The sequence below is a fragment of the Electrona antarctica genome (assembly GCF_951216825.1).
Source record: "Electrona antarctica genome assembly, chromosome: 23".
Lineage (NCBI taxonomy): Eukaryota > Metazoa > Chordata > Actinopteri > Myctophiformes > Myctophidae > Electrona > Electrona antarctica.
This window is the reverse complement of record NC_136804.1, coordinates 18139279-18164304: the sequence shown is the minus strand read 5'-3', so window position 1 is coordinate 18164304 and position 25026 is coordinate 18139279. Positions and strand designations below refer to the sequence as shown.

Sequence of the window (25026 nt, the reverse complement as noted above, 5' to 3'; positions counted from 1 at the left end):
TGCTCGTCTACATATCGTAAATTCTCCTTTCAAGTTCAGGACAAAAAAGCTGTATATAGCGCCCCTTAAAAATAGAGTAGGCCTATTATATAAATTGTGGATCAAGGTAAATTCAGGGGTTGAAAGTTGGGGTACCATTAGCTCTGGTCCATAGCTCTAATACGTTTCATTTAGACGCGTTAGAGCTATGGACCAGAGCTAGGGTACCATTAAAAACCTAAGGCAAACATTTCAAATTTTCATTATTCTTTAAGTACCATGTGACGTGTCAAATTATAGCGTTATTCATGATTCTGAATCAATTGCAAGCATTAGTTTTGCACGAACACTCCTTCGCCTAAAAACGGCCATAGCCGTTGTCACAAATGTGATGAGGTCATCACATTTGGGGCTATATGGCCGATTACTCATACACTGAGTTGGTGGTGCCCAGGATCGAACCCATGAACTAGACATGAACTAGATAATGATGTACCTTGCATGTTCACATCATGTATATTTTACATTATTTAGACAATTCTTCTAATATTTTCTCTTTTTTACATTTTGGACAAAATAACGAATTTACATCTAGTGCCCGGGCCTATCCTGTATCGGATACAAGTATAGTAGCAATGCCTAGTAGCCTAAAGTTTTGCATACTTGTTGAGTACACAAGTAAAAGTACACAATCTCTCTATGATAAAGTATTTCACACACACATACAGTACACGTGGCACGCCCTCCTGGAAGTAACCGATTGCATAGTTGTGTAAATGGATTTGTGATGTGATTGTTGTTGGGTGTGTTGGCGATTGACGAAACCTGCCTTCATCTGCTTTGTCAAGTCTAAGTTGTTATTTCCCAGCAACTGAAATCACCATGGTGTTCATTAAACACAACTGCTAAACACCACACGTGACACATCCAAATTAATCCTCAAGGACCAATGCTCAAGTATAGTGTTTGCTTAACCATTGAGAGGAACACCCTCTGAAAGTACTTTTACAAAAATAGTGAAAGTGGCACATCTATAAGCTCTACCCAGCAAGCCAAATGACGTCATGATAACGTTATGATGACGTCCTCCAGTGACTCCGGTGACATTCAGGACTAGGCCAGATCACAGCCCATATGGGGATGATCTTTACTTCCAGGACGTCTTCACCAGTTATATAGCTTATTCTGGGCCAGATCTGACTAGTTATGAAATGACTTAAAGGACCACTTCACCACTTTTCAACATCTCTTCATATAATTGGTCCTCACTAATGTTCATGATAAAATACCACCATTTTTTCCTACTCAAACAAGATTTGTTTTAAAATATATTTAGATTTTTATTATCGTGAGAACGATGGCTTCAACTTTTGCATTGCAACTTTTCAGGAAAAGAAAGCCTGCCGTTTCTATTAGCTTGGATTCACCATCGATGATGTCACTGGTGGACGGGTTTCTGAACTGCCCACAGACTTCCTATGAGACACAGACTGAGTAGAAAAAAATGGTGCCATTTTATCATGAACATTAGTTAGGACCAATAGGAAGAGAAGTTGAAAAGTGGTGAAGTGGTCCTTTAAGTTGATCTGGCCTTTGACTTGAGATTTACAATGCTAGCACTTTTCACAAACTGATGGAGTATATTATAGGATGTATATTGAGATGGCAGGTATGTGACATTGAAAAGGACAAATCAAACATATGGGACACCCTATTAGAACACAAAAAAAATCGCTATAGCCTCAGTAATGAACCAGTGAAATTAGGGCATTTCATGATGCCTCTCATAGGGATTGCATTGGCAGCTGCAGTACACAGTTGAAACGGACCAGAAGTGGGGCCGCTGTCCCATTTGGGGGCGTGAAATTTGTAGTCCCCGTGTGTCATCAGTATATGTGCAAATTCAACACAGGTGGTACGCAGGACCGTTCAGTGATATCCAACGAGCACTTCTGTGGGCATAGACAGACATGGCTCTGCTGGATTTCTTATTTAACATTATAACATACATAAATGTTAAATATTCCCATTTCAGAGGCCTCGCCCTTCTAATTTACAACATGAAGTAATGGAATATGACCAAGTCATATCGCGGTCTGGGGTAAAAAAAATAAAAAAAATAAGTGACACAAAAAATATATATATAATGAAAGCCTGAAAATTGCATCACAAAAATATAAATATTTGACCAATCATTTGTTTGGGATTACAGCGATCCCGAAAATCCTCTGGCCACGCTTAGACATGGTATGATGTTAATACTTAAAAGAGCAATAAGAGGTCTGAATGACTGTCAAAGCTCTAAGCTCCTGCTTAACTTTAAATGGCTGATTAAGCATCTAACCTATAACATTGTAAAATATTAGTTTTGAATTGCTTGATTTTAACTTGCAACTTGTATCTTGCAAACCATTTGGAAATACCTATTTACGGTATGTTAGGAATATGATAAAGATGGTTAGGTTAGATGGTTAAATGAATATGTGACTGTTGCATATGTTCAGATGTCTATCACATTGTCTGAGTATGCTTCATCGTGAGAGTTGGCGTGAGATGTGATCGTCAACTACGCCCACGTCAAATAGATGGATTGAGAAATACAGATAAATGAGGGCTATTGTGAAGTAACTGAGAAACTGCCCAAGCAGGACAGTGAGTCCTCACAGTCGACACACCTTCAAGTCATCAACTCATCTGCACACAGTACATCTAAACCTGGTCCTCATTACCGTTTGTGGTTAAATTGTGGAGACGCTGGTGTGCCTTCAGATTACATAACTTATTGAAACCTTTGTTACACTGTTTACAGATGTGGGGCTTCTTTCCTGACTTGGTGATTGGTTGATGACTGTAAAATCCTGGTTGGTTTGTGTCGCTGAAACTCTTGTCACAACACAGTTTACAGATGTGTGGTTTATTTTCTGTGGACATTTGCTGATGCTGATGTATCCTTACTTCTCTTGGCTGAATTAAAGTATTGTTGAACTGTTGTGTCTTTACTTCTCTTGGATGAGTTAAAGTCTTGGCCTGTTGCTGACTGTAAAACATTGGTTGGTCTGTTGTAATGAAACTTTGTTTCTCACAACAGTGTGTCCCACCGATGTGCGTATCCTTTCCTGTGTAGGTCAGCTGATGTTTCTTTACTTCTCCTGGTGGGGCTAAAGTCATGGTAAATGGTTGATGACTGTAAGAAGGTTCATATTGTGTGCATGCTTGTTTATGGCTGGTCACAGAGCTGGTGGTGATTTTCTGACAGTCTGCTGCAGGGATCTGTCCATTCTTCAGCATTTGGCAGAAGCGGTTGTTGTGGCTCTTTTTTAAGTGTTTGTAGAGGAAGCTCAGAGACCTGAAGGCGTACTCACAGTCAGGGCAAGAGAACACTTGGGCCTGGGGGGAAGGCACAGCCTCCAACCTCATTACTTCTGGGAGTTGACGTTCATCAACTGTCATCCTGTTTACAGTGGAAGTGATTTTTGCAGTGTGGAGACTGCGGTGTGTTTTCACGTTACCTACCTGGTTGAAACTCTTGTCACACTGTCTAGATTGGAAAGGTATTTCTCCAGTGTGGTGACGCTGGTGTTTCTCCAGATTACCTAATACTTTGGAACTCTTGTCACACTGTTTAGAGTGTGTTCCAGAGGGTGTTTCAGTGTGACATCTTTGGTTTGACTTCGCAACATCTAACCCGTTGAAACTCTTGTCACACTGTTTAGAGTGTGTTCCAGAGGGTGTTTCAGTGTGACATCTTTGTTTTGACTTCGGAACATCTAACCCATTGAAACTCTTGTCAAACTTTTTAGAGAAATATTTTCCTCCAGTGTGGATACTCTCGTGTACCTTAAGGTGATTTAACTGACTGAAACTCTTGTCACACTGTTTACAGATATGAGGTTTCGTTCTTGTGTCAGTCTTCTGATGTGTCGTTACTACTTCACCTGGTTGAGTTAAAGTCTTAGTCTGTTGAAGACTGAGAGTTCTTGGCTGGTTTGTGTCTCCTCCTTGCTTCTGGCTGCTGGTTGTAGAGAAAGTGATTTGCTGAAAGAGTGCTAAGGAGATATCTCCGTTCCTCAGCATTTGGCTGTACAAGTCGTTGTGGCACCTTTTGATGTGTTTATAGAGGAAGACCTGCGATGTGAATGCGTATGTACACTCCGTACAGGAGAAGGTCTTAGTCTGTTGATGACTGTAAGATTCTGCTTGGTCTGTGTCTCCATCTTTCTTGTCTGTTACAGGGCTTATCATTTCCTGAAAGCATGCCGTCGAGATCTTTCCATTCTTCAGCATTTCGCAGTAGAGATCGTTGTGACATCTCTTGAGGTGTTTATAGAGGAAGACCTGCGAATTGAAGGCGTGTTGACACTGCGAACAGGGGAAGATCACATGTTTCATTCCTTGCGGGGGCTGGCACCGTTCAGCAAAGCTTTCGCTATACATGGACTGTGGGGTGTGTTGTGATGCAATGATTCTTCCTTTAAAATATATATATATCTCTTCTCTTCTCTCTTTATCTCTGTCTCGCTGATTATCTTCAATTTCAACTTTCACGGTCCATCAATGTTTCTCAGTGACCACATTTATTTCATTGCTTCACGATCAGGGACCAGGACAAGTGAAGATCATAGGATTTCACTTCTTATATACGCTGACCAGAGCTCTGGTCTGATGTCATGTCACACACAACATAAACTGTTGCCATACGTTGTCTAATAATGCCAATTTGCACAGCTGTACCGTCGCAGTTAATTCATTTACTGTGTCTTGAATTACAAACAAAATCTGTGTCGTTTAAGAGAGAAATGTTTGCCAATGAGCTTTTAGTTTCCAGCCGAAATCTCACTACTATAATTGAAAAGCTGTGGCTTTTGTGTGCGTGCATCTGTGTTCCCAACTTCCCACAGCACACCAGTTGTTCAAATGTCTCCAAAACAATGTAAAGCAGTTGTAAAGCTTTGTGTAGGATGAAAATAGCCGATTTGCTCAGCTCAGTGCTCAGTGTTTGTCTACTCTACTATACACTAATAGCTGGATATAGGAAGATCTAAAAAATGCACGGCCAAAACATGCGCAATTGAGACCAGGAAGTTGTACATGCCCAAATTTGGGCATGTACAACTTCCTGGTCTCAATTGCACATGTTTCTTTCCTTCCAGGGAGCAACATGGAGTCCACCGTACAGTCTTCGCTTCCTAACCTTATTTAATTAACCTTGGGTTAGTCCAGGAAGTAAGTGAGCCCAGTGTCCATGACATCAGAGACACTGGGCTCACTGCTAAAATATCTAAAACCACAAATTACACACATAAAGACCCCCAGGAAAGTGTTCTAAATCTTCTAAACGTCATTAACATATATCTTTTTGCTAAAAGGGTGAAGTGTACCTTTAAGGGTTCGCAGTAGGAATATTTAGTTTCCTCTGTAGTGTGAGGCATCATGCTTCTGTACTAATGTAAGTGTGTGACCCAACAGCACTTTAACTGCTCAATACTGTATTCAATGGCACATGCGCACGCACAAATACACACATTGATATGTACAAATATTCACATGCAGTCAGTGGTGGAAAACAACTAAGTACATGTACCCAAGTACTGTACTTACTGTAAGTACAATTTTTATGTATTTGTAGGCTACTTTACTTGAGTATTTCCAATTTCCAATACTTTTACTTCTACTCCACTACTTCTCAGAGGCAAATATTGTACTTTTACTCCACTACAATTATTTGAAAACTTTAGTTACTAGTTACTTTATAGATTTTGATTATTATTATTTTTTAAAACATACATTAAGCACTTATATACATTTTGGCCATTTGAAATGGGACATTCTGCATGATGAGTTTTATTTGTGGTACTTTTAAGTACATTTTGATGCCAAAACCTTTGTACTTTTCCTCTAGTAAATTTTGATTTCTGGACTTTTACTTGTTACAGAGTATTTCTAGATTGTAGTATTGATACTTTTACTTAAGCTAATATGAGTACTTTCCACTACTGCGTGCAGTACATGTGCATGTACACATGTGCCTTCAGAATGACACGTAATCAGCAAACATACACACAGCCAGACCTGTCTGTGAGGGAACAGTGAGGGAACAGATAGGTCAGTCAGCAGATGCTGATTCAATATTTATAAACGTCCCACCCTCTAACCGTGTCCACTTCCCCCTTGCCTATAAGTTGCCTTGTTAGACATCATGTATGCACAGCAGCAGTGCATACATTATGATATACTGTATACTGTATACAGTTAGTAGGAAAGCTGAGAGGGAGACAGTGTAGAAGAGACAGGCAGTAGGACAGCTGAGAGAGACAGCATATAAGAGACAGACAGTGTAGAAGAGAGAGAGACAGACAGACAGTAAGAAAGCTGACAGGGAGAGTGTAGGAGAGATAAGACATTTAAAAAATGGGAAAGAACTGAGAGGAAAAGACAGACAAAATCACACCACCATATCTGTACACTTGCGGTCACTTTCCAACAGTTATACTAGCTGCGATTGGACGACTTGTGTGAGGAAGTGGGCCCTGATTGGACATTCGAAAGAAACAAGTTCAGGACACAAGATTTCTTTTTAGTTTTTTTTATCAACAGATACACAATTATACTCAGTACAAAATGCAAAACACAAACCAACACAATCAATAAGAAAATATATTTTCTTTTTTTGATCTATTATTTATTTATTTATTTATTAAAAACTAGTAATCCATAATAACTTGCAGTCCTCTTTTTTTTTCTTCTTCTTTTTTTTTTAAAGTTTTCACACGTATTTGTTATTTATGCCACATTCTGTTCTATTTTGCGTTGGACCAGAGGAAACAGTCTGTCCTGCAGAGACTTTACAGGGTGAGGAACTGCTGTTTTAAACCCTCTTTTTAGTAAAAACGGACGTGTGTTGCAACTGTACTTTGTATTCTTTTTTTCACTCTACATCGAATCTCTTAGCCCCCCCACCCTCCCAAAAAAAGGCTATTTTGCCAGAAAAGGGATGCTGGGGTTCAAGTGGTAATCTGAGATTCATTATAGAGATTTGGTTTTATTTATATTAATCAAAAAGTATACACATTAAATGTCATTAAATGATGAACTATACTTGATGTTGGCACCAACAATAATTTGGATGGACTCATTCACGCACGCACACACACACACGCGCGCGCGCACGCACGCACGCACGCACGCACGCACGCACGCACGCACGCACGCACGCACGCACGCACGCACGCACGCACGCACGCACGCACGCACACACACACACACACACACACACACACACACACACACACACACACACACACACACACACACACACACACACACACAGAACTTCAGAAGTTCACTATGTTGTTGCTGTGAAGTTGATTTAACAAGGTACATTATCAGTATCACAAAACGCGAATCTATTATGAATGAAGAAGTCTCTGCCAAGTGGAGAGAACGACAGATCCAACCAAACAACAGCGCCGGTCCGTTCAGTTCCTCAGTGTGTATGTGACTGTGTGTGTGTGTGTGTGTGTGTGTGTGTGTGTGTGTGTGTGTGTGTGTGTGTGTGTGTGTGTGTGTGTGTGTGTGTGTGTGTGTGTGTGTGTGTGTGTGTGTCATCGGTGCAGCTACACGCATGCACTTTATTCCAGAGAGAATTGAACGTGGCATGTGACATGTGAGACACACACACACGTGATGTCAGTGCTTGCAAGGGTTTCACTTCCAGGGTTAAAGTTCAAATGTTCAGTGACACGCAAACACGATGACATCTTGCTGTGCATCGTGTATGTATGTGGGTTTGTTTTGTTGGTCCACACACAGACAGCCAATCAGAGTCCAGCTGTTCGATAAACATGTCAGCTCTCAGTGGCCAACAGTAGAAAAGTGTTGTTTAGAGAGACTTTAGAGAGCAGGGGTGGAAGTGGATAAATAAAAACAAAGTTAGTTTGTTCTTTTTTTTGTCATCACGACAAAATGAGTCACTTGTGGAAAGAAACCAGGGAATACAAGTCTTTATTTTAAAAGACTGAGTCCAGTTGATGTAGAAATCACTATCCTCTCCTTTTCTGTCCATCCATCGCTCTGTGCATTCCTGGCTCTTTGCCTCCTTAATTTCTTTCTTCCCAGTCGTCCTCTCCTCCTTCTCTCCATCTCGCTCTCCACCCTTTTGTCCATCTGTGAGATGTTTACACACTGATCCATCCATCTAGCCCTCCTTCTCTCATCCATCTTTTTATCAGCATCACTCCACCCCTCTCTCATCCATGAATCCTTTCATCTGGCATCCACCTCTGCCTCGCTCAATCCAACCCCCACTATTTCCACATCTGAACTGAAAATTCATCAAACTCTGAGATTGTAAAAAAGGACCCTTGTGGGTCCATGTGGTTCCCTTTTCACATTCTCAGAGTTAGATGAACACAAGCTTTTCCTGGTGGTGATTATTTACAGACATACTGGTCTACGAGGGTGGAGCAGCGTTTGCACTTGACGTAGCAGCACCAGTGGAACTTGCAGTTGCAGCGTTCGTGCTTGTAGATCTTGAAGTGGTCGTAGCCGCGGCCACAGCACATGAGCTCGCAGCCGTCCACCCCCTCGGAAGTCTTGTTGCAGAGACGGCCTTGGGTTCCCACGGAGCCCGTGGTGGCGTTGGGGTGGCAGTAGTCCGGACTGGGGTCCAGGTAGACCAGGTCCTCCGGACTGGGGGCGCTGAACCGTCTGTCCAGCTGCTCCAGTTTACCCTGTTTAGAGGAGAGGAGGTGAGAGATATGGTAAGTGGTGTGTGTGTGGTGTGTGTGTGGGGGGTTGTCGGCATTCTTGTCATTTTTAACTTTTATTATTATACTATTATTTAACAATAACAAAAACATCATTGTTAAAAAGAATAATTTGTAAGTGTTATTTTTTGTTTACTTTAAGTCATCTGTCAACCTTTCCTGAATTGCAAGAATTCCCCAGACCAGACCTGCCTCTGGCTGAACACGTCCCATTAAATAAGATATTTACATTGGATGTTTAGTATAGCAGTTGAAGTATACATGTGATGTTTCTGTACCTTTCTGCCGATGCGCATGCTCGCTGCACTGTCATATTTCTGCTTCAGGAGATCTCCAACTTGTCTGAAGTCCGCCAACTGGAGCCAACATGTCTTCAGACTACAGGAACCGCTGACGCCATGACACTTACAGGATACACTAGCTGAGTTGTAAGCCGCCTAGACAGACAGAAAGAAAGACAGAGCTTTAGAGCTGGAACAGAGTGGCATTCAGACGCACCACCACTCTTGACTACGTGGCTTTCACGTGCGGTTTATTAGGGTTAGTATTGAGCGCATTGGAATGGCGGTGCGTCGGAATAACGAGCTTCGGAATGCCGGTGTGTAACCCTTGAGAGCAAACTGGAGTGCTATTCGGCCCTAAACAGTGTCAGAATACCTGAGACACATGAAGCCAGGCATTGGAGCGGTGTGCGCCACTTAAAAACCTCCATTACAACCACCATAAAGACTGTCAATCTATAGTAGTACTAGATCTCAGTGCATATAATAAACAAACTGACTTTTTCTATCTTAGCTATCTGTAATTCTGGATGTATTTATTTGTATTTTTAAGTACATTTAACCTACTACATTTGATTGCAATGTTGCAGTATTACCCAGCATGTTTAAAAAGTTCGTAATATCTTTAATTGTACACACATTTGGTCTGTTCTTATTTCACACTTGCTTTGGCAATTAATTGAATTTAACTGAATTGACAGACACAGGGAAACACAGGGAAGTTTGAATGCATTTACACAGAACAAAACACAGTGATGATTACTCCAGCGTGAAATAATAAAGACTCAGATGTATGTACAAATTGAAAACCAGAATCTACATTTTCAAGGCGGCCTTAATTCTGTAAATGCAGCCTTGGCTAGTAGCATTAGTTATAAATCAGCTGTTTATTCTACACTGCTACCATCTATTGGTGGTGACATGTAATAACACACGAACACAAAATAACTTTTATCCCTTCCCACCCATCAAACAAAGCCTAGCCTCGGAGACCAGGCGTTTTGTTTTCATCAAAGCCAAACAAAATACAGTCTTGTGCAGAAAACTTTTTCCTAGCAACTTTGTCCTACCATTACTAACTCGGCAAGATGCTGGGAAATGTATTCATGCAACCTACTGAACGTTTTACAGGTCTTCCTAAAAATAAGTCTAATGAAAGGTTTGCAGTTGATTCAGAACTCTGCTGCCAGACTACAAAAAAACATAAAGGAAGGAACACTGCAGTCTTAAGCTAGACTACACTGGCTCCCTGTGTCTTCCAGAGTGGATTTTAAAGTCTTTCTACTTGTTTATTAAGCTCTCAACTGCTTATAGGGCCAGCCTACATCATAGACTCCCTGTTGTTTTATGTTCCTTCACAAGCTGTTAAATCCTTTCACTGCAGGATTGCTAGATATTGCCACTGTCGGGTAAAAACCTTGTATCTACAGTCCCCCCTGTAAATCTATGCCCTACTTCAGTGGTTCTCAACCTTCTGGTGGTGGGGGGGGCCTCCCCAGGTGACAAAAGAAATCAAGGACAGAAAAAAAAGACTGCATCAAACGCAATCAACAAACTTATACTTGAAAAACTGGTCAAACATTACCCACATTGTCAAATAATATAAGAAAGAGGAGAGAGAGAGTGTGTGTGTGTGTGTGTGTGTGTGTGTGTGTGTGTGTGTGTGTGTGTGTGTGTGTGTGTGTGTGTGTGTGTGTGTGTGTGTGTGTGTGTGTGTGTGTGTGTGTGTGTGTGTGTGTGTGTGTGTGTGTGTGTGTGTTACATTTTTGAACACATCATCTATTATGGGGGTCCGGCTGTTTAAATAAGTTATATCTTCACTCTACTGTTGAATCAACTAGCGTGGGCACTGTCCCTATTTGTGATTGGCCAATACTACATTTACTGTACCTACCTAGTAGTTCACTGGTTAAATCAGTGGTTCTCAAAGTGGGGTCCAGGGAGCCTTGGGGTTCCTTGACGGGGCTCCAAATGGACCCTTACATGTGTGTAACTCTGAGAGTGCACAAATGGAACCACACGTCTGTTTCGTTCCATTTGTACACTCTCAGAGTTACGGGGGTCCTTGATATTTAAAAGCTCTTGAGAACCACTGGGTGAAGTGGTGGGAGCTTCCATTGAACATGTTGCAGTCCCGTTGTTGTCCACTTGGGGGAACCAGAGTACTGATACAGTGTGCCATGTGACGATGTGCAGTGCAACTTAAGTATGTGTTGCATTCACTTTGGGCTGTGCTGCACTACATGCATTATCCAGCACTACATCAAGGTGGTTGGTAGGCCATGACTAGGGTGTATACACACACACACACACGCACGCACGCACGCACACACACACACACACACCCCTAACCTTTAACCCTGTCTGAACACACTCTATTGTGTCCAACACACAGTGACCCTGCTCCTCCACGGATGACTGACTGACTGACTGACTGTGTGTGTGTGTGTGTGTGTGTGTGTGTGTGTGTGTGTGTGTGTGTGTGTGTGTGTGTGTGTGTGTGTGTGTGTGTGTGTGTGTGTGTGTGTGTGTGTGTGTGTGTGTGTACGCGCGTGCGTGCGTGCGTGTGTGAGAGATAGAGAGAGTGACTGAATGAAAGACTTGTCTGCAGCAATTGTCTACAGAGACAGACTACATGTCTGTCCTTCAGAAACAAATACTGTCTGTCCTATTGAGACAACACCGTCTGTTCTGCAAAGACAGACAACGTTGACTCTCTTTAAAGTTTCTCTAGTACTTAAATCATAAACTGTTTGGTTTCGACAGTTTATCATTTAGAAACATTTATGGTAGAATTATTGTCGATATGAACAATACAACCCTATTCATGACCTTTGACTTTTCACATACAGTGTTTACTGATCTCTCTCTCGTGTGTGTGTGTGTGTGTGTGTGTGTGTGTGTGTGTGTGTGTGTGTGTGTGTGTGTGTGTGTGTGTGTGTGTGTGTGTGTGTGTGCGCGGCTGCGCGCGCATGCGTGTGTTTGAGAGAGAGAGGGATGGACCTCTGTCACAGTCAACCAACTCTCAAACCCCCACCCACCCCACACACACATACAAAGGACACACCCCTGTCACCTCAACAAAAGCCCCCTGTCTCGTCCTGTTCACGCAGAGAGATGGAAAAAAAAGCGAAAACAAAATGAATGCTGCTCCACTCTCTCTCTCTCTCTCTCACTCTCATATTCTTTTCATCTTCTCCTCTCTTCCATTTGGATGAACACAAGACAAAGAACAACAAACATTAAAAAGGATGGAGGGAAAATATCCAGCATGAGGTGTGTGTGTGTGTGTGTGTGTGTGTGTGTGTGTGTGTGTGTGTGTGTGTGTGTGTGTGTGTGTGTGTGTGTGTGTGTGTGTGTGTGTGCATGCGTGCGTGCGTGCGTGCGTTTGTGTTATCAATCCCACTTGGCTCATTGATTTTAGTTCAAAGCGGATACGCTACATGCTCACTCTCTCCATTCCTTGTCTCTCTCCTGCTGCACACACAAATAAAATAAATGAAATTCAAATAAAATAAAGGCAGTAACATGTTTGGAGCACCACAGCCAACGTTATGGAGCGTTATATTTGTCATTCTTTCTGGCTGTCTCCAACTTACTGAGGTTTGGTTACAGCAGAGGATCCCAAACTGGGGTCCGGGAACCCCTAGGGGTCCTTGAGGGAGTTCCAGGGGGTCCCCAGCTAAATGATAGTTAGGAACCAAATGGAACCTTAAGGGTCTGTAACTCAGAGAGTGTACAAATGAAACCAAATTTGTATACTCTGAGTTAAATTTACTTTGATTTTACAATATACATTGGGTTCCCAGAGATAGAAATTTAGCCGTAGCCTAATTCAGGGCAAACCGGGGGTCCTTGAAATTAAAATGGTTGAAAATCACTGCTAGAACCGTGAAAATCTTCTCTTATGGGACTTTGGCATATATTTTGAAATGGGGGGGGTCCCCGGGCTAATGAGTGTCAATTTGGAGGTCCTTAACGTGAAAAGGTTTGGGAACCACTGGGTTAGTCTCCAGTTAAGTGGACAGATCAAAATGATTAACATCATGACTAGTAGGCACAGCCCTTGTAATAGTGGGTTAACTAACAGACCACTTAAAACCTATTGGTTTTGGTTTACTGGAGTCCCTCAGGGATCTATACTAGTGTATTTTCTGTTTGCGCTCTACGTTAAATATCTTCGAGGAAAATCAGCTGAAAATCATCAGCTTGTCGATCTGTTATTTTCTGCGAAAGTCCTCCCCACAATAAGGATGCTGGGGTTTCAGTGGTTACGGTATTAAGTGTTTCTTTTGACATGGTCTGCTTAAAAGTCGTTTTTATGCTTTTCATTATATGAACTCAATATGAATGCGTGTGCACACACACACACACACACACACACACACACACACACACACACACACACACACACACACACACACACACACACACACACACACACACACGTTCACTCTGATTGGGCACGCTTTCAAAGGTCAGTGACACACAGGGGTCAAAGTTGACGATGTTTGAATTGTGACCGCCGCATGCATGCACACCAGGCCCGCAGGCAGTACATGCTGCAAAATATGTAAACGACCATGCAGCGGTTTACTGTTCATCAAGTGTTGCCTGCTTAATGCACGCACACACGCACGCACGCACGCACGCACGCACGCACGCATGCACGCACGCACACCCGCTCTATATAGCTGTATTGGGACTAGAAACAGACTCTCCAGAACCTGACCTTTGAGTTACTTACACACGTGCAAGTGTGTGTGTGTGCGTGTGCGTGTGCATGTGCGTGTGTGTGTGTGTGTGTGTGTGTGTGTGTGTGTGTGTGTGTGTGTGTGTGTGTGTGTGTGTGTGTGTGTGTGTGTGTGTGTGTGCGTGCGGGCATGTGTGAGTGCGTGCGTGCATGCGTGTGAACCAGAGGAATGTGAAGTGACCTGTTGACCCAACCAGACTCCAAGGGCATTCTACCAAATGGCCCAATAAATAACACACACACACACACACACACACACACACACACACACACACACACACACACACACACACACACACACATACACACAGTCACACACAGTCACAGTCACACACACAAACTCAGCATGTAGGAAATTAGTTTCTATGAAACTACAGTTAATTAATATCTAATTACACAAACCGGAACATTTCCTTCAATAAGACATCTGGAATGTGTATACTACAGGGTAGACTACAGGCTTCATTCCCTGTTTCCAGTCCTGGTGTGCTGAGAAAGATCTGTCTATATATTTTAAAACAATCACCAAAATGGAGCAAAACCAGGTTCTCCATATGTTTCATGCCTGTTAAAAAGTGGCGTAGACACACAAAATTGGAACTGGAACACTGGATTTGTGCATCTTTGTGCAACACACAGATGCGGAAGCATCTGCTCTACTAAAATGGCACTGAAGGACTACACCGCTTCGTGGAAGAGTGATTATTTATATACAATACATACATTATATACAGTATATCTAAATGATTGAAGTATTTGTTGCTGTGTATTGTAAACCATGTGAGGTCATGGATTACAGTGATCTTAAAACAGCTAAGGGGGTTTTAGGCACTCAGCTCCTAACAACGCCTCGTAGCTGTTGTAAAATCACTGTAAACTGCTAATTGCTTTAGTGTATGCAAGGTATAAAAGCGTCGGTGAAATTCTTTTGTTCAAACTTCCCACAAAATGCAGTTACCTTGAATCAAAAAAATAAGAATAAGAGGGACTGTAAGGCTAAAAATATAAAATACAAATACTAAATAAACATAAAAGTGTGTTTTAGTGTTCCGCAGTCTCTTGTGTTTGTGTAAATGGTGCGCTTTCAATTTGATCCAAATTGTGCATTACATTCACCCATTCGTACACCGATGGCGGAGGAAGCAATGCAAGGCACTAACCTACACATCGGGAGAAATTAGGGGTTCAAAGAGCTTCCTGCTCAAGGACGAACTGGGAGTTCCCGGCCGCCCTATCGGCCACTCTACACCAGAGCCACTGCCGCCCTAGTGCCTCAGGGGTGTATAGTGTGTGTGTGTGTGTGTGCGTGCGTGCGTGCGTGCGTGCGTGCGTGCGTGCGTGTGTGTGTTATCGCATATACTGTATACAGTAGGTGCTCTTGTGTGTACTACTGCATGTGCATACCTGTCTTCCAGCCTCGTTGTTGTGCAGGTTCATCAGAGTTCTGCTGTGATCCTTTGACCCTTTGGGGAAGTTCTTCTCTCGCTCTCGGGCGTCCACGAACTCCCGGGCGAAGCGGTACCCATAATTCACGTTGTCGCCACAGCCGCCCCACAGCCAATCTCGTGGGAGGTCGCGGGGTCGGGTTGCACGGCTACAGCCACATGTCGACAGCTCTCCTTCGCGGCACGCACGGCTGATGGCGTCGACCACGCCCGCTGCACTGATGGAATACGTGAAGGCTGCCTCTCTGGAAGCTGGACACACACACACACACACACACAAAGGACATCAGCAAGACGGTCTACCGTAACTGTTAGAGCCAATATATTTGGCCATTATTTGACTTTTTTGACAAGATCGGTATCTGAAATTATGCAACTATAGGCAAAAAGCCTAGCCAGATCTATCTAGTATAGAGGGTGGCAAAGTGAGTTTAACGTTGTTTAACATCGTTTAATGCAATCAGATGTCAGATTTCTGTTTGGATGTATATGCGGTCCTAGTTGGGTTGGACTGCCAACACAATATTATGTATAAAAAGACTGCTTTTCACAGGCCGTTCAGGAAGTGTTATTTTTGGTGTATTTGACCCATCTTAACCATTAGGAGCAGTAGGGCCATGTATGGGCACTCGGGGAGCAGTGGGTTTACCACTTAAACCCTCTAATCTTAGTCAAACAGACCTGAGTTGCACTGTTGAACTTTTTCATACTGAGTGTATGGCATAATTGGCATTGGAAAATAAACACATGTGTCTGACAGAGTGGGATAATGGATTGGGGAAACAAACCAGTATACCCACTAGCTGGCAGGTATACTGGAACCAAAGATTATCTTCTCATCCCAATCCAACACATTGTCTTCTTTTCATCTGTCCCATGTCTTCTCTTATATGCTGCAAGCATATGGCACCTTATAGCTTTGGTTGATTGTGCTGAATTCCATTTTGTTTCTTGTTTCATTGAGAAATGTGAGCACTGAGCACTCCAGCAGTCTAACTAGCAACTATTTGTTGTTTTTCTATCTGTCTGAAAGGAATCTTGCAGACCCAACCCCCCTGCCCTCATCTCATATTCAAGTCTGGTCAACTCATTAAAACCGGGAGAGCATCTGTGTCATTTTAGCTAGCAACATATGTTTTTTCAGAAAACTCTTAGGATTTAGGGCAGTGTGCATGGTTCTCAAAAATGTGCAAGCTTGCAGGGTAGCATGAAGTTGATGCGCTGTGAGCTTGTAGTTCTGCTATTTTGAACATTTTTGAAAAATCTTTAAATTGTTTGGGGGTCCTTGGTACGAAAAAGTTTGAGAACTACTGATGATGTAGAAGGCATTTGTAGATTTGGCATCAAGTCTTAAGTAAGTAGGATATCTTACAAGATCAAATGCTAGATACAATTAACAGTAGGACTGCAAAGATCAGATCCTAGTGACATTACAGTCAACAAATACTGTAGCAGAGGTGTAAAGTAAGTAGGCCTACATTTTAAAAAGTACATTTACTAGTACCATACTTAAGTAGCCTACAATTTGTAGTATTTTTGTTTTTACTTTACTTTACTAATTTCCAATATTCTATACTACTTTTAGTTGCTAGTTAGTTTATAGATTTTGCTTATTATTACAAAACATACATTAACCACTTTCAGCCCTACAGTACTTCGGCCATTTGAAAATAGCCGATCTACAAGTTCACAACCCTGTCACTTTTTCGACCCGTTTTGAAAACTTTAAATGGGACATTCCGCATAATGACTACTTTTACTTTTGGTACTTTTATAGTACAATTTGATTTCAATACGTTTGAACTTTTACTCAAGTCAAGTGAATAGTGCTACCGGTATCTCTATATTGGTATTGATACTTTTACCTAAGTAAAACATATACTAGTATACTACTTGCAACTACTAATTCCATCACTGATAAGCAGTTAAGGATCAGTGACATTACAATCTGAACTAATAGCTAGTAAAATAGGATTACAAGGATCAGGTCCTAGATTAGATCACAAGCAAACAAACTGTAAGGATTACAAGATCCTATCCACATCACACGCAACATAGTAAAGCATTACAAGGATCAGAGCCAAGATCAAGCTAACCCATAACAACCAACAGTAGGGATTACAAGGAGGAGAAGGAAGTTGTTTTCCATGTCAATGCTCTTTCACCGCCTGCTAACATTACAAACAACATGGAATCAACAAGTCAGACAGGTATGGCGTCTGGCGACGTAAAAAGAAAGGAAACCCCAACCACAACGTGTGAACTCTCATTCAACTCGCCCATAAAGTACAGGGAGAGAGAGAGAGGGCGGGGTGGGGGGCTGGGGGTTATGGTTCTGTGGTTAGCAGACTTCAAACAGTCCGGATGTACCGACACCCTGTCAACTCATCAACGCATTTCAAAAGACAGAGCAAGACTCACTCACTGGTATTAAAAACTGAAAGAGAGGTAAATGAAGCTCCGTTGAATTGAGATAGAGAGAGACACACCCAGCGAGAGTTAATAGCCTATTAGTAGCCTATATTATTGTTTGTAAATGTATTTGTTAGCCTACTTCGTTTTAATTTATGACAAATTGACAATGCCATTGCCCAGGCTGTCAATAAAGCGCGTTTAACCTGAGATGAAGCCTCGCTGAGTGAGTGAGTGAGTGAGAGAGAGAGAGAGAGAGAGAGAGAAAGAAAGACAGAGAGAGAGAGAGAGAAAGAGAGAAAGCATATAGGGTACTTTCCTGTTCCGAGGAAAATCTATAGGTTACTACTATGCATACATAGGGGCCTACAAATCGCAAATAGTGTCCAAAAAGTAGCCCTCGATCTCTCTCTATGTATATGTGGACGCGCGCTCGCGTGCGTGTGTGTATCATAGGCTAATGCCCAGCGGGGGTTGTGGTCAAACTCCTCATCGACGAGTGGGTGTCAAATCCGTTTGGAACCATGGAGGTGTCTCTCTCTCTACTCTACTGCTCTACTCTCTCTCTCTCGCTCACACACACACCCGTGCGGTATTCCCCGGCCGACCCCCGTTGAGAATTACCGCATTAACGAACACAAAACACGGACCCCGTACCGATGAGAATAAAGAAATAGCCTACCTGCGACATGATACATACGCGTCATGTTCAGGGGGTGAACTACATGCATTGCTGCCCCACCGTCCCCACGCTATACAGAAACTGCATGGCTCTCCCTCGGCGGGGCTTTAACCAATTATTAAGACCTGAGGTCGATTCTACAAAACAGTGTTCATACAAAAGTATGTTTGTTGCTATTATCTAGGCTATTAGTGCACAACTTTTCATGTCAAGAACACCCGAAATTAAATGTAGCCTATTTGGTTGACCTCCAGAACTAAGCAAAAGAAATTTGAACATTTGAACAAAAATAGCAGATCTGCAAGCTTGATCACAACACCTGATCGTTAAAAGGCCTAGCTGTCTTGAATCCTGACGGATGTCAACTCATTCTTCTGTCAATTATTCTCTTACTTGTGTGTTATAGCATATTCTGGTTGAATGGGATCATACTAATGTTAACTATCTTGAAGTGCATAATTGTTTGAGTGCTATCTGGTTGTTTGAAGTCTATCAACATTTGAATTGTTTACAAAATGTCTACTACTCACATTGTTAAACTTATAAAGATAAGCCTTTGTGGAAATGCATTAGCTATGTTTACTCAGGTAGCTATAAGTAAATAATATAATAATACTAGATATTAAAACCTCTATGAACCAGGCTATAGTAAATGACCAAACAACATTGGTGTTACAAATGTGTTTTTATTATAAATGTTATTTGCATTATAGAAAATGCAGTGAACTGTGATTAACAGTCAGATGGAGGGACAGTATGCCCTTCGCCCGTTCGCCGTACAACAAAAAACAGCCGATCTACAAACTCACAACGCATTGCTTTAGTGGAAATGTTGCCAGGGTGGTCACAGAGGTTTCCTCAGAGCAGTGTGGTCTGGTGTAAACCAAAACAATTGTGATTTGTAATCACTGATTGTTAAGCCGTAGTGGCAGTGCCTATGGATGGGCTGGGCCCAAAGTATGCCTGTGTTAAAATAAGTAAACACCTCGCATTAAACTACAATAGGTCTTGATATATATTACCTTTGTATATCTGCTATTTTTGAATAGCCAGCGCAAAAAATTAAAATGACACAGTACCCGATTTTAATGGGTTAAAATAGCTGACATCAACATGAGGCATTTTATCATACTTGTGTAGTTGTGTTCTGCATGTTAAGTCCACATGGGCGCATATTTGATATTTTGCCCTGAGCAACAGATTGCCTCCTGCATCCTGTGTGCTTCAAAACTTGTAAATAGCATTCACTGGGGGGTGGGGCATTATAATAGCCTGCATTGGGGCCAGCCGTAACAAAGTTATACCATAGCGTGATTTGCACTTTTTAGTTTGGCTGTAGCTGAGGTTCTAGCACAGGATGAAGCATTCTCATCCTAGCGGTGCACATAAACAACAACGAATAAAAAAGAATAAAAGAGTATAGTGAAACTTTGCAGAAGATAAGTGCATTTTTTATTACTCTAGTCTGAGCCTTCAAGCAACAATGTTGACAGCTGCAAGCAGACGACTAAAGCTTGATTTATACTAGGCTACTTTGTCGCACGACAGTGTCGTGTGCTGAAAATAGCCAATCTACAAGCTTTGTGTGGCCTACAGTGAAACAATGGAACTGACTAGTACCGCAGACAGGACGGTAGGAGACAAGTCAGACCCCTCTGCTATGGAGGAGAAAGATTGGTGCAGACAACCAGAAGAGTAACTTCAAGGAGACATGTCAGACCCCTACCTACAGTACTGACCAAGGGTTGCTGGACCAACAGAATAGACTAGTGGTTCTCAAACATTTCAAGGACCCCTCATAACTCTGAGAGTACAAATGGTTCCGTTTTAGAGTTGCAGACTGCATTTGGAACCCCCTTGGATCCCACTTTAATTTGAGAACCACTAGTGGATCAACAGGGTGCACGTTTACTGGGCCAAAATGGAACCTCAATCCTGCTACAATGAAAACGCAGAATTCTCTGCCTCTGAACAGATACAGCTTTGCTATTTACCATCTCAAGCATATTTTGATTTGTGTGCGCAAACTGATTGAAGCGAGGTGTGCAAATGGAACTTGCTGGCGAGCTACTCAGCTAAATGCTATTTTAGAAACAACTTCACAGGAGAACACCATACTGTAATTAACAGAAAATGGATCAATTAGATTTTCTCTGTTCTCTGTTCTGCCATTTCATAGTGATTTGATTTTGTTTAATTTGGGCTTTCAGGCAACTTGTTAACCACTTTAACCCTGCCGTTTGGCAATGTCATTGTAGCCACTAGTAACACACAAAACAATTCTGAACTTATTAGTGTTAGTGGTTAATTATCCAGTATAAGTTCTTGCTCACCTATGTGTGTGACTCGTCCAAACACAGAGTTGTTGTCTATACCGCTGCAGTTCCATCTCTTCTGTCTAAACTGGTGTTGACATTCTTTCATGCCCGTCTTCGCCCCATCTCCGATGAATGACATGTGATCCTGGTAGAGCTGGCACAACTTCCTCTGACCCTGCAGAACAAACATGTTATCATGTGAAAGTTGGACATCCAAGAAGAGAGTAGACACACAAGAGAGAGACAGAGCGAAAAGAGGGAGATTTTCTAAAAGATTGTCAAACTGGTTAACTGGTTACCGGTTATAAAGAGTAACTACTAGCATGAAGTAATCCACTACATTTAATGCTGAAAATAATTTTGACATAAAGTCATGTCCACAGACAGCAGAATCCAAACAGATCCTTACCTGGGACAGACCAGTCAGCTGGCTGCAGAGAGGTTGGGCTCCTATAATGTACAGCTCTGGTCTCTGCACAGGACTCAAGGCCATAGACCTGAAACACAAAAAAATAACCCATTGTCATTTACTGGTGCTACTGGACCAGTTCATATTGTTAGGCTAACTTGAGGTTTGGAAAGTCACAATACAATTATTACAAAACAAAATCCAGGAAGTCTTGCTTGGTCTAGTCCTCAAACGTACTCCATCCTCAGATAAAACAATTATAATGAATGTATTGTTTGAGCAAGGCATTAACTCTAATGTTACATTGCGACGCATTGTGAGCTTGTATTATGTGTTATTTCTGTTGCACAACCAAGTATAAATGTCTGAGTTTTATCTAAGTCTTCATCAGGATATCTGTATCTGATGAAGATACAGATATCTGAGTGGCCAACAGTAGAAGACTGTGGTTGTTGTACTGGTCAGCTACCAGTGGCCAACAGTAGACGTGGTTGTGGTAGGCCTATATACATGTCTATGGATATTTTAATTTTGCCAGAAAACCATCTGGGGGCCCGGACGGTTAGCTCAACCGTCTGGGCACCTAGGCTGCCAAGCCAGCCGGACGGTGTGCTGTCCGGTGTGTGTCCGTCTGTCCGACTCCCGAGCCCGATGGCCTTTGTCGCGTGTCACTCCCGATCTCTCTCCCCCTTGTCTGTCTACTGTTCCCTATCAACTATCAATAAATAAAGCCCCAAAAACAAATCTTTAAAAAAAAGAAAACCATCTGGGGTGCATATTATGAACCATTTGGACCCATGCAGTACAACAGCAAATGCTTCAAGTGAGAACATTCAAGGGTTGGAATAGAGTACTGGGGTTCAATATGCATGGCTGACAGGTGGGCAGGGTTTGTACAAACTTTCAGTCACATTGAAGCACTTTGCAAGGTGCATGTACAGTAGTCACCTCACGGCTCTGTAGTGACACCAAAGGTTGAAGGTTGTACTTTATTGTTACATCTTGTGTACTGTACAGGTACATAAGAGTAAAACTTATTTTTGTTTGACTTCCTTTACAGACAATGCAGCAGCATATAGATAGCATAACATTCAAACAACAAAACACAGAAAGCACAGCAAACAAAGGGATAGAATAATCATGACCATGACACTAAAGACAATCACCTCCATTGAAGCATTTTTCCATAACTTAATTCAAACCCCGAGCACATTAAAACATTTAAAGTAACACATTGGAATTCCAGGACTTCTTGAAGGAATTCCTTTATAAGCCATTAAACAGAAAATGGTTTACTTTATAGAAAAGATGGGTGTTCATTTGAGTTGACAACCACCACAACAACTTTTTATCACACACATACACACACGCACACACGCACGCGCACGCACACACACACACACGCACACGCACACACACACACACACACACACACACACACAGTATATTATTTCTAACATTCCTGCATTAAAGAACATTAATGGAGCTCAACTGGACTGTAGAGTTGAACAGAACAGTTGAGAACAGTATATTGCGGGTTTAAAACTTGGGGTCCCCTGACTCCCCTTGGACCCATGGCATGGACACGCACGCGCGCACGCACACACACTCACACACGCACGAGCGCGCGCACACACACACACACACTCAGGGAGCAGGACCATTTGGGGCTCACCCAGGATAAATATTGTGACAGCACGCTTCACATTTGTTCCATTCGCTTCAACATGACTTTAGACCGGGACAGCAAGGCACGAACCCCCCACCTACAGACACAAAGTCTATAGTAGCGTTTCTGATCAGCTGTCACTTAATAAACCACTTTAACGCCAACATTGGCCAAAAATAGTCGATCTTCAAGCTCACAACGCGTCGCAACACGACGCGCTGTGAGCTTGAAGATCGGTTACGGACAAAATCGGAAAAAAGTAGCTACAGCGCCAACTCAGATTAAGTGGTTAATAAAAAAAAGCATACTGTCTGTAACTGTTGTATTTGATAAGACTAGGGGGAGACGCACACAGTACACAGAAAGACAAAGACAGACATTCACTCACCACCAGGAGTTGGCTCCGACCTGCACAGCCACCAGCAGGAGGACAGCGGTCACCAGCAGCAGATGCTGCCCGGCTCCGGCGCTTCTTCTCCGGGTAGGGGCAGCGTCCATGTTCGGTCTCTTCAGTGGGCTGGACAATCTGGTCCTATGTGGATTGTGGACAGATCGCAGGGTGTCTCTGTGGGTTCAAAGGTCCCCGTGTATGTCTGTCTCCGTTTCTCTGCTCCGGATCGGTCCTTCAGATACTTTCCAGAAAAGGTTGAAAAATGAAAATGTTTCAAAAGTAGCTAAATAATACTAATTTTATTACAAAGAGCTCGTTCTTTTGTTTGCTGGAGTTCAGTCGATCTGCGGCAACGTAGCCTATGTCCCGGGCCGGTTGTTTACTAACAAATTATTTAGACCCACTGTCGATTCTCTCACTTATTCCGTATTACTCCTCATTTCTCTCTCGGTCGGGAGAGAACGTTAGAAGTGCTGCTGTAGTTGTAGGCTACCAGTAGATGAAGTACAATCCATTAACGACGAGATTAAATCCTTAATTGAGCAGCACACACGCATAGTCCTACAACACCACTAGCCTAAAAGCCTACTACTACTACTAACTAAATACTAGCCCCTCTCTCTCTCTCTCTCCCCTCCGTCCGACCACCCCTTCTTTTTTATTTTACTGTCACACAATGGTCAGAGGTGTGAGTCTCCCTCTGTGTGTGTGTGTGTGTGTGTGTGTGTGTGTGTGTGTGTGTGTGTGTGTGTGTGTGTGTGTGTGTGTGTGTGCGCGCGCGTGTGCGTGCGTGCGCGTGGACCACCTTAGTGAATGTATGAGACCAGAGCCCAAAAGACAAAACTGTTATTGGTTCAACATTCTTGAATTCTCTCTCTCTCTCTCTCTCTCTCTCTCTCTCTCACACACACACACACACACACACACACGCACGCGCGCACACACACGCACACACACACACACACACACGGATCATGAGTATCGGTAGAGGGGGGAAAAGTTTGATCTAAAGCCTATATGAAACTTGGAGTTTAATTCATTCAGTTTAAGATCTGTTCAGTTCATTATAGGCTAAGCCTGGCCTAGACCTACTTTTTCAACTATATTCAACTACAATCACCTGCCTATTTAGGCCATTTCCCACATAGCCTATATATTAATTGACCATAGGTGCTGTTTAACTTTTGGTTGTTTCCGGTTCGCCTGCGGTATTGTGGAGCGGATGTGTCACGAGCTGTCTGTGCATGATAATAGAACCGGTGGATCTCCACCGCCCCTGCGCGCGACACACACACACACACACACACACACACACACACACACACACACACACACACACACACACACACACACACACACACACAGAAAGAAGGAAAAAAACGTGCATGACTCGTTTGACAGTCTCCAATATGCATGATAACAGTAGGCCTAATGCTGATGATATCCTAGTATTGTATATTGGTGTAGGCCTATATGTCTTTAACTCTCTATCTCTACGAATTGAATACACAGCACCACAATGGAAATAAGCACTATAAGGGCTTATCTTTTTTATCACCATTGCATAGTCGTAGGCTACCATGATTGTAGGCTACTATTTGTAGCACTTGTAGTATTTGTACTATTTTCTGATTGAAGTATTTCTGCATCGTTTAGAATATTATATGAAAAAACAGTATGACTGTGTACTGTGCCCTTGAATTGAAAATGGAATTGAATTGAATTGAAGCCATGGGCACTGCCACTCTTCGCACCCATTGGTTGCTGTTTCGTGGTTGGACAAAAATCCTCTCTCTCCATCCACTACCATTGAAATAACATGTTTTTCAGTTGCTTCATATTGATATTCTGTGCACTAAATTCTTATTTTAAACGTGGTGTCAGTAAAAAGGAACATCACAGGTGCAGCATGGTGACTGGGC

At 42.4% G+C, this 25026-nt stretch overlaps 2 protein-coding genes across 2 annotated transcripts in view; both read right to left on the bottom strand.

The window, feature by feature from the left end:
* Positions 1–25026, bottom strand: part of LOC306916542 (adiponectin receptor protein 2-like) — a 214212-nt gene that overhangs the window by 31228 nt on the left and 157958 nt on the right. The window lies entirely within an intron of this gene.
* Positions 6582–23664, bottom strand: wnt5b (wingless-type MMTV integration site family, member 5b). Its single transcript, XM_079493928.1, has 6 exons — positions 23102–23664; positions 21045–21132; positions 20651–20810; positions 15183–15475; positions 9023–9181; positions 6582–8708 (listed from the first exon to the last, which is right to left on the bottom strand). The coding sequence occupies exons 1-6, from the start codon at positions 23209–23211 to the stop codon at positions 8409–8411; spliced, it is 1110 nt and encodes a 369-aa protein (XP_079350054.1). The 5' UTR covers positions 23212–23664; the 3' UTR covers positions 6582–8408.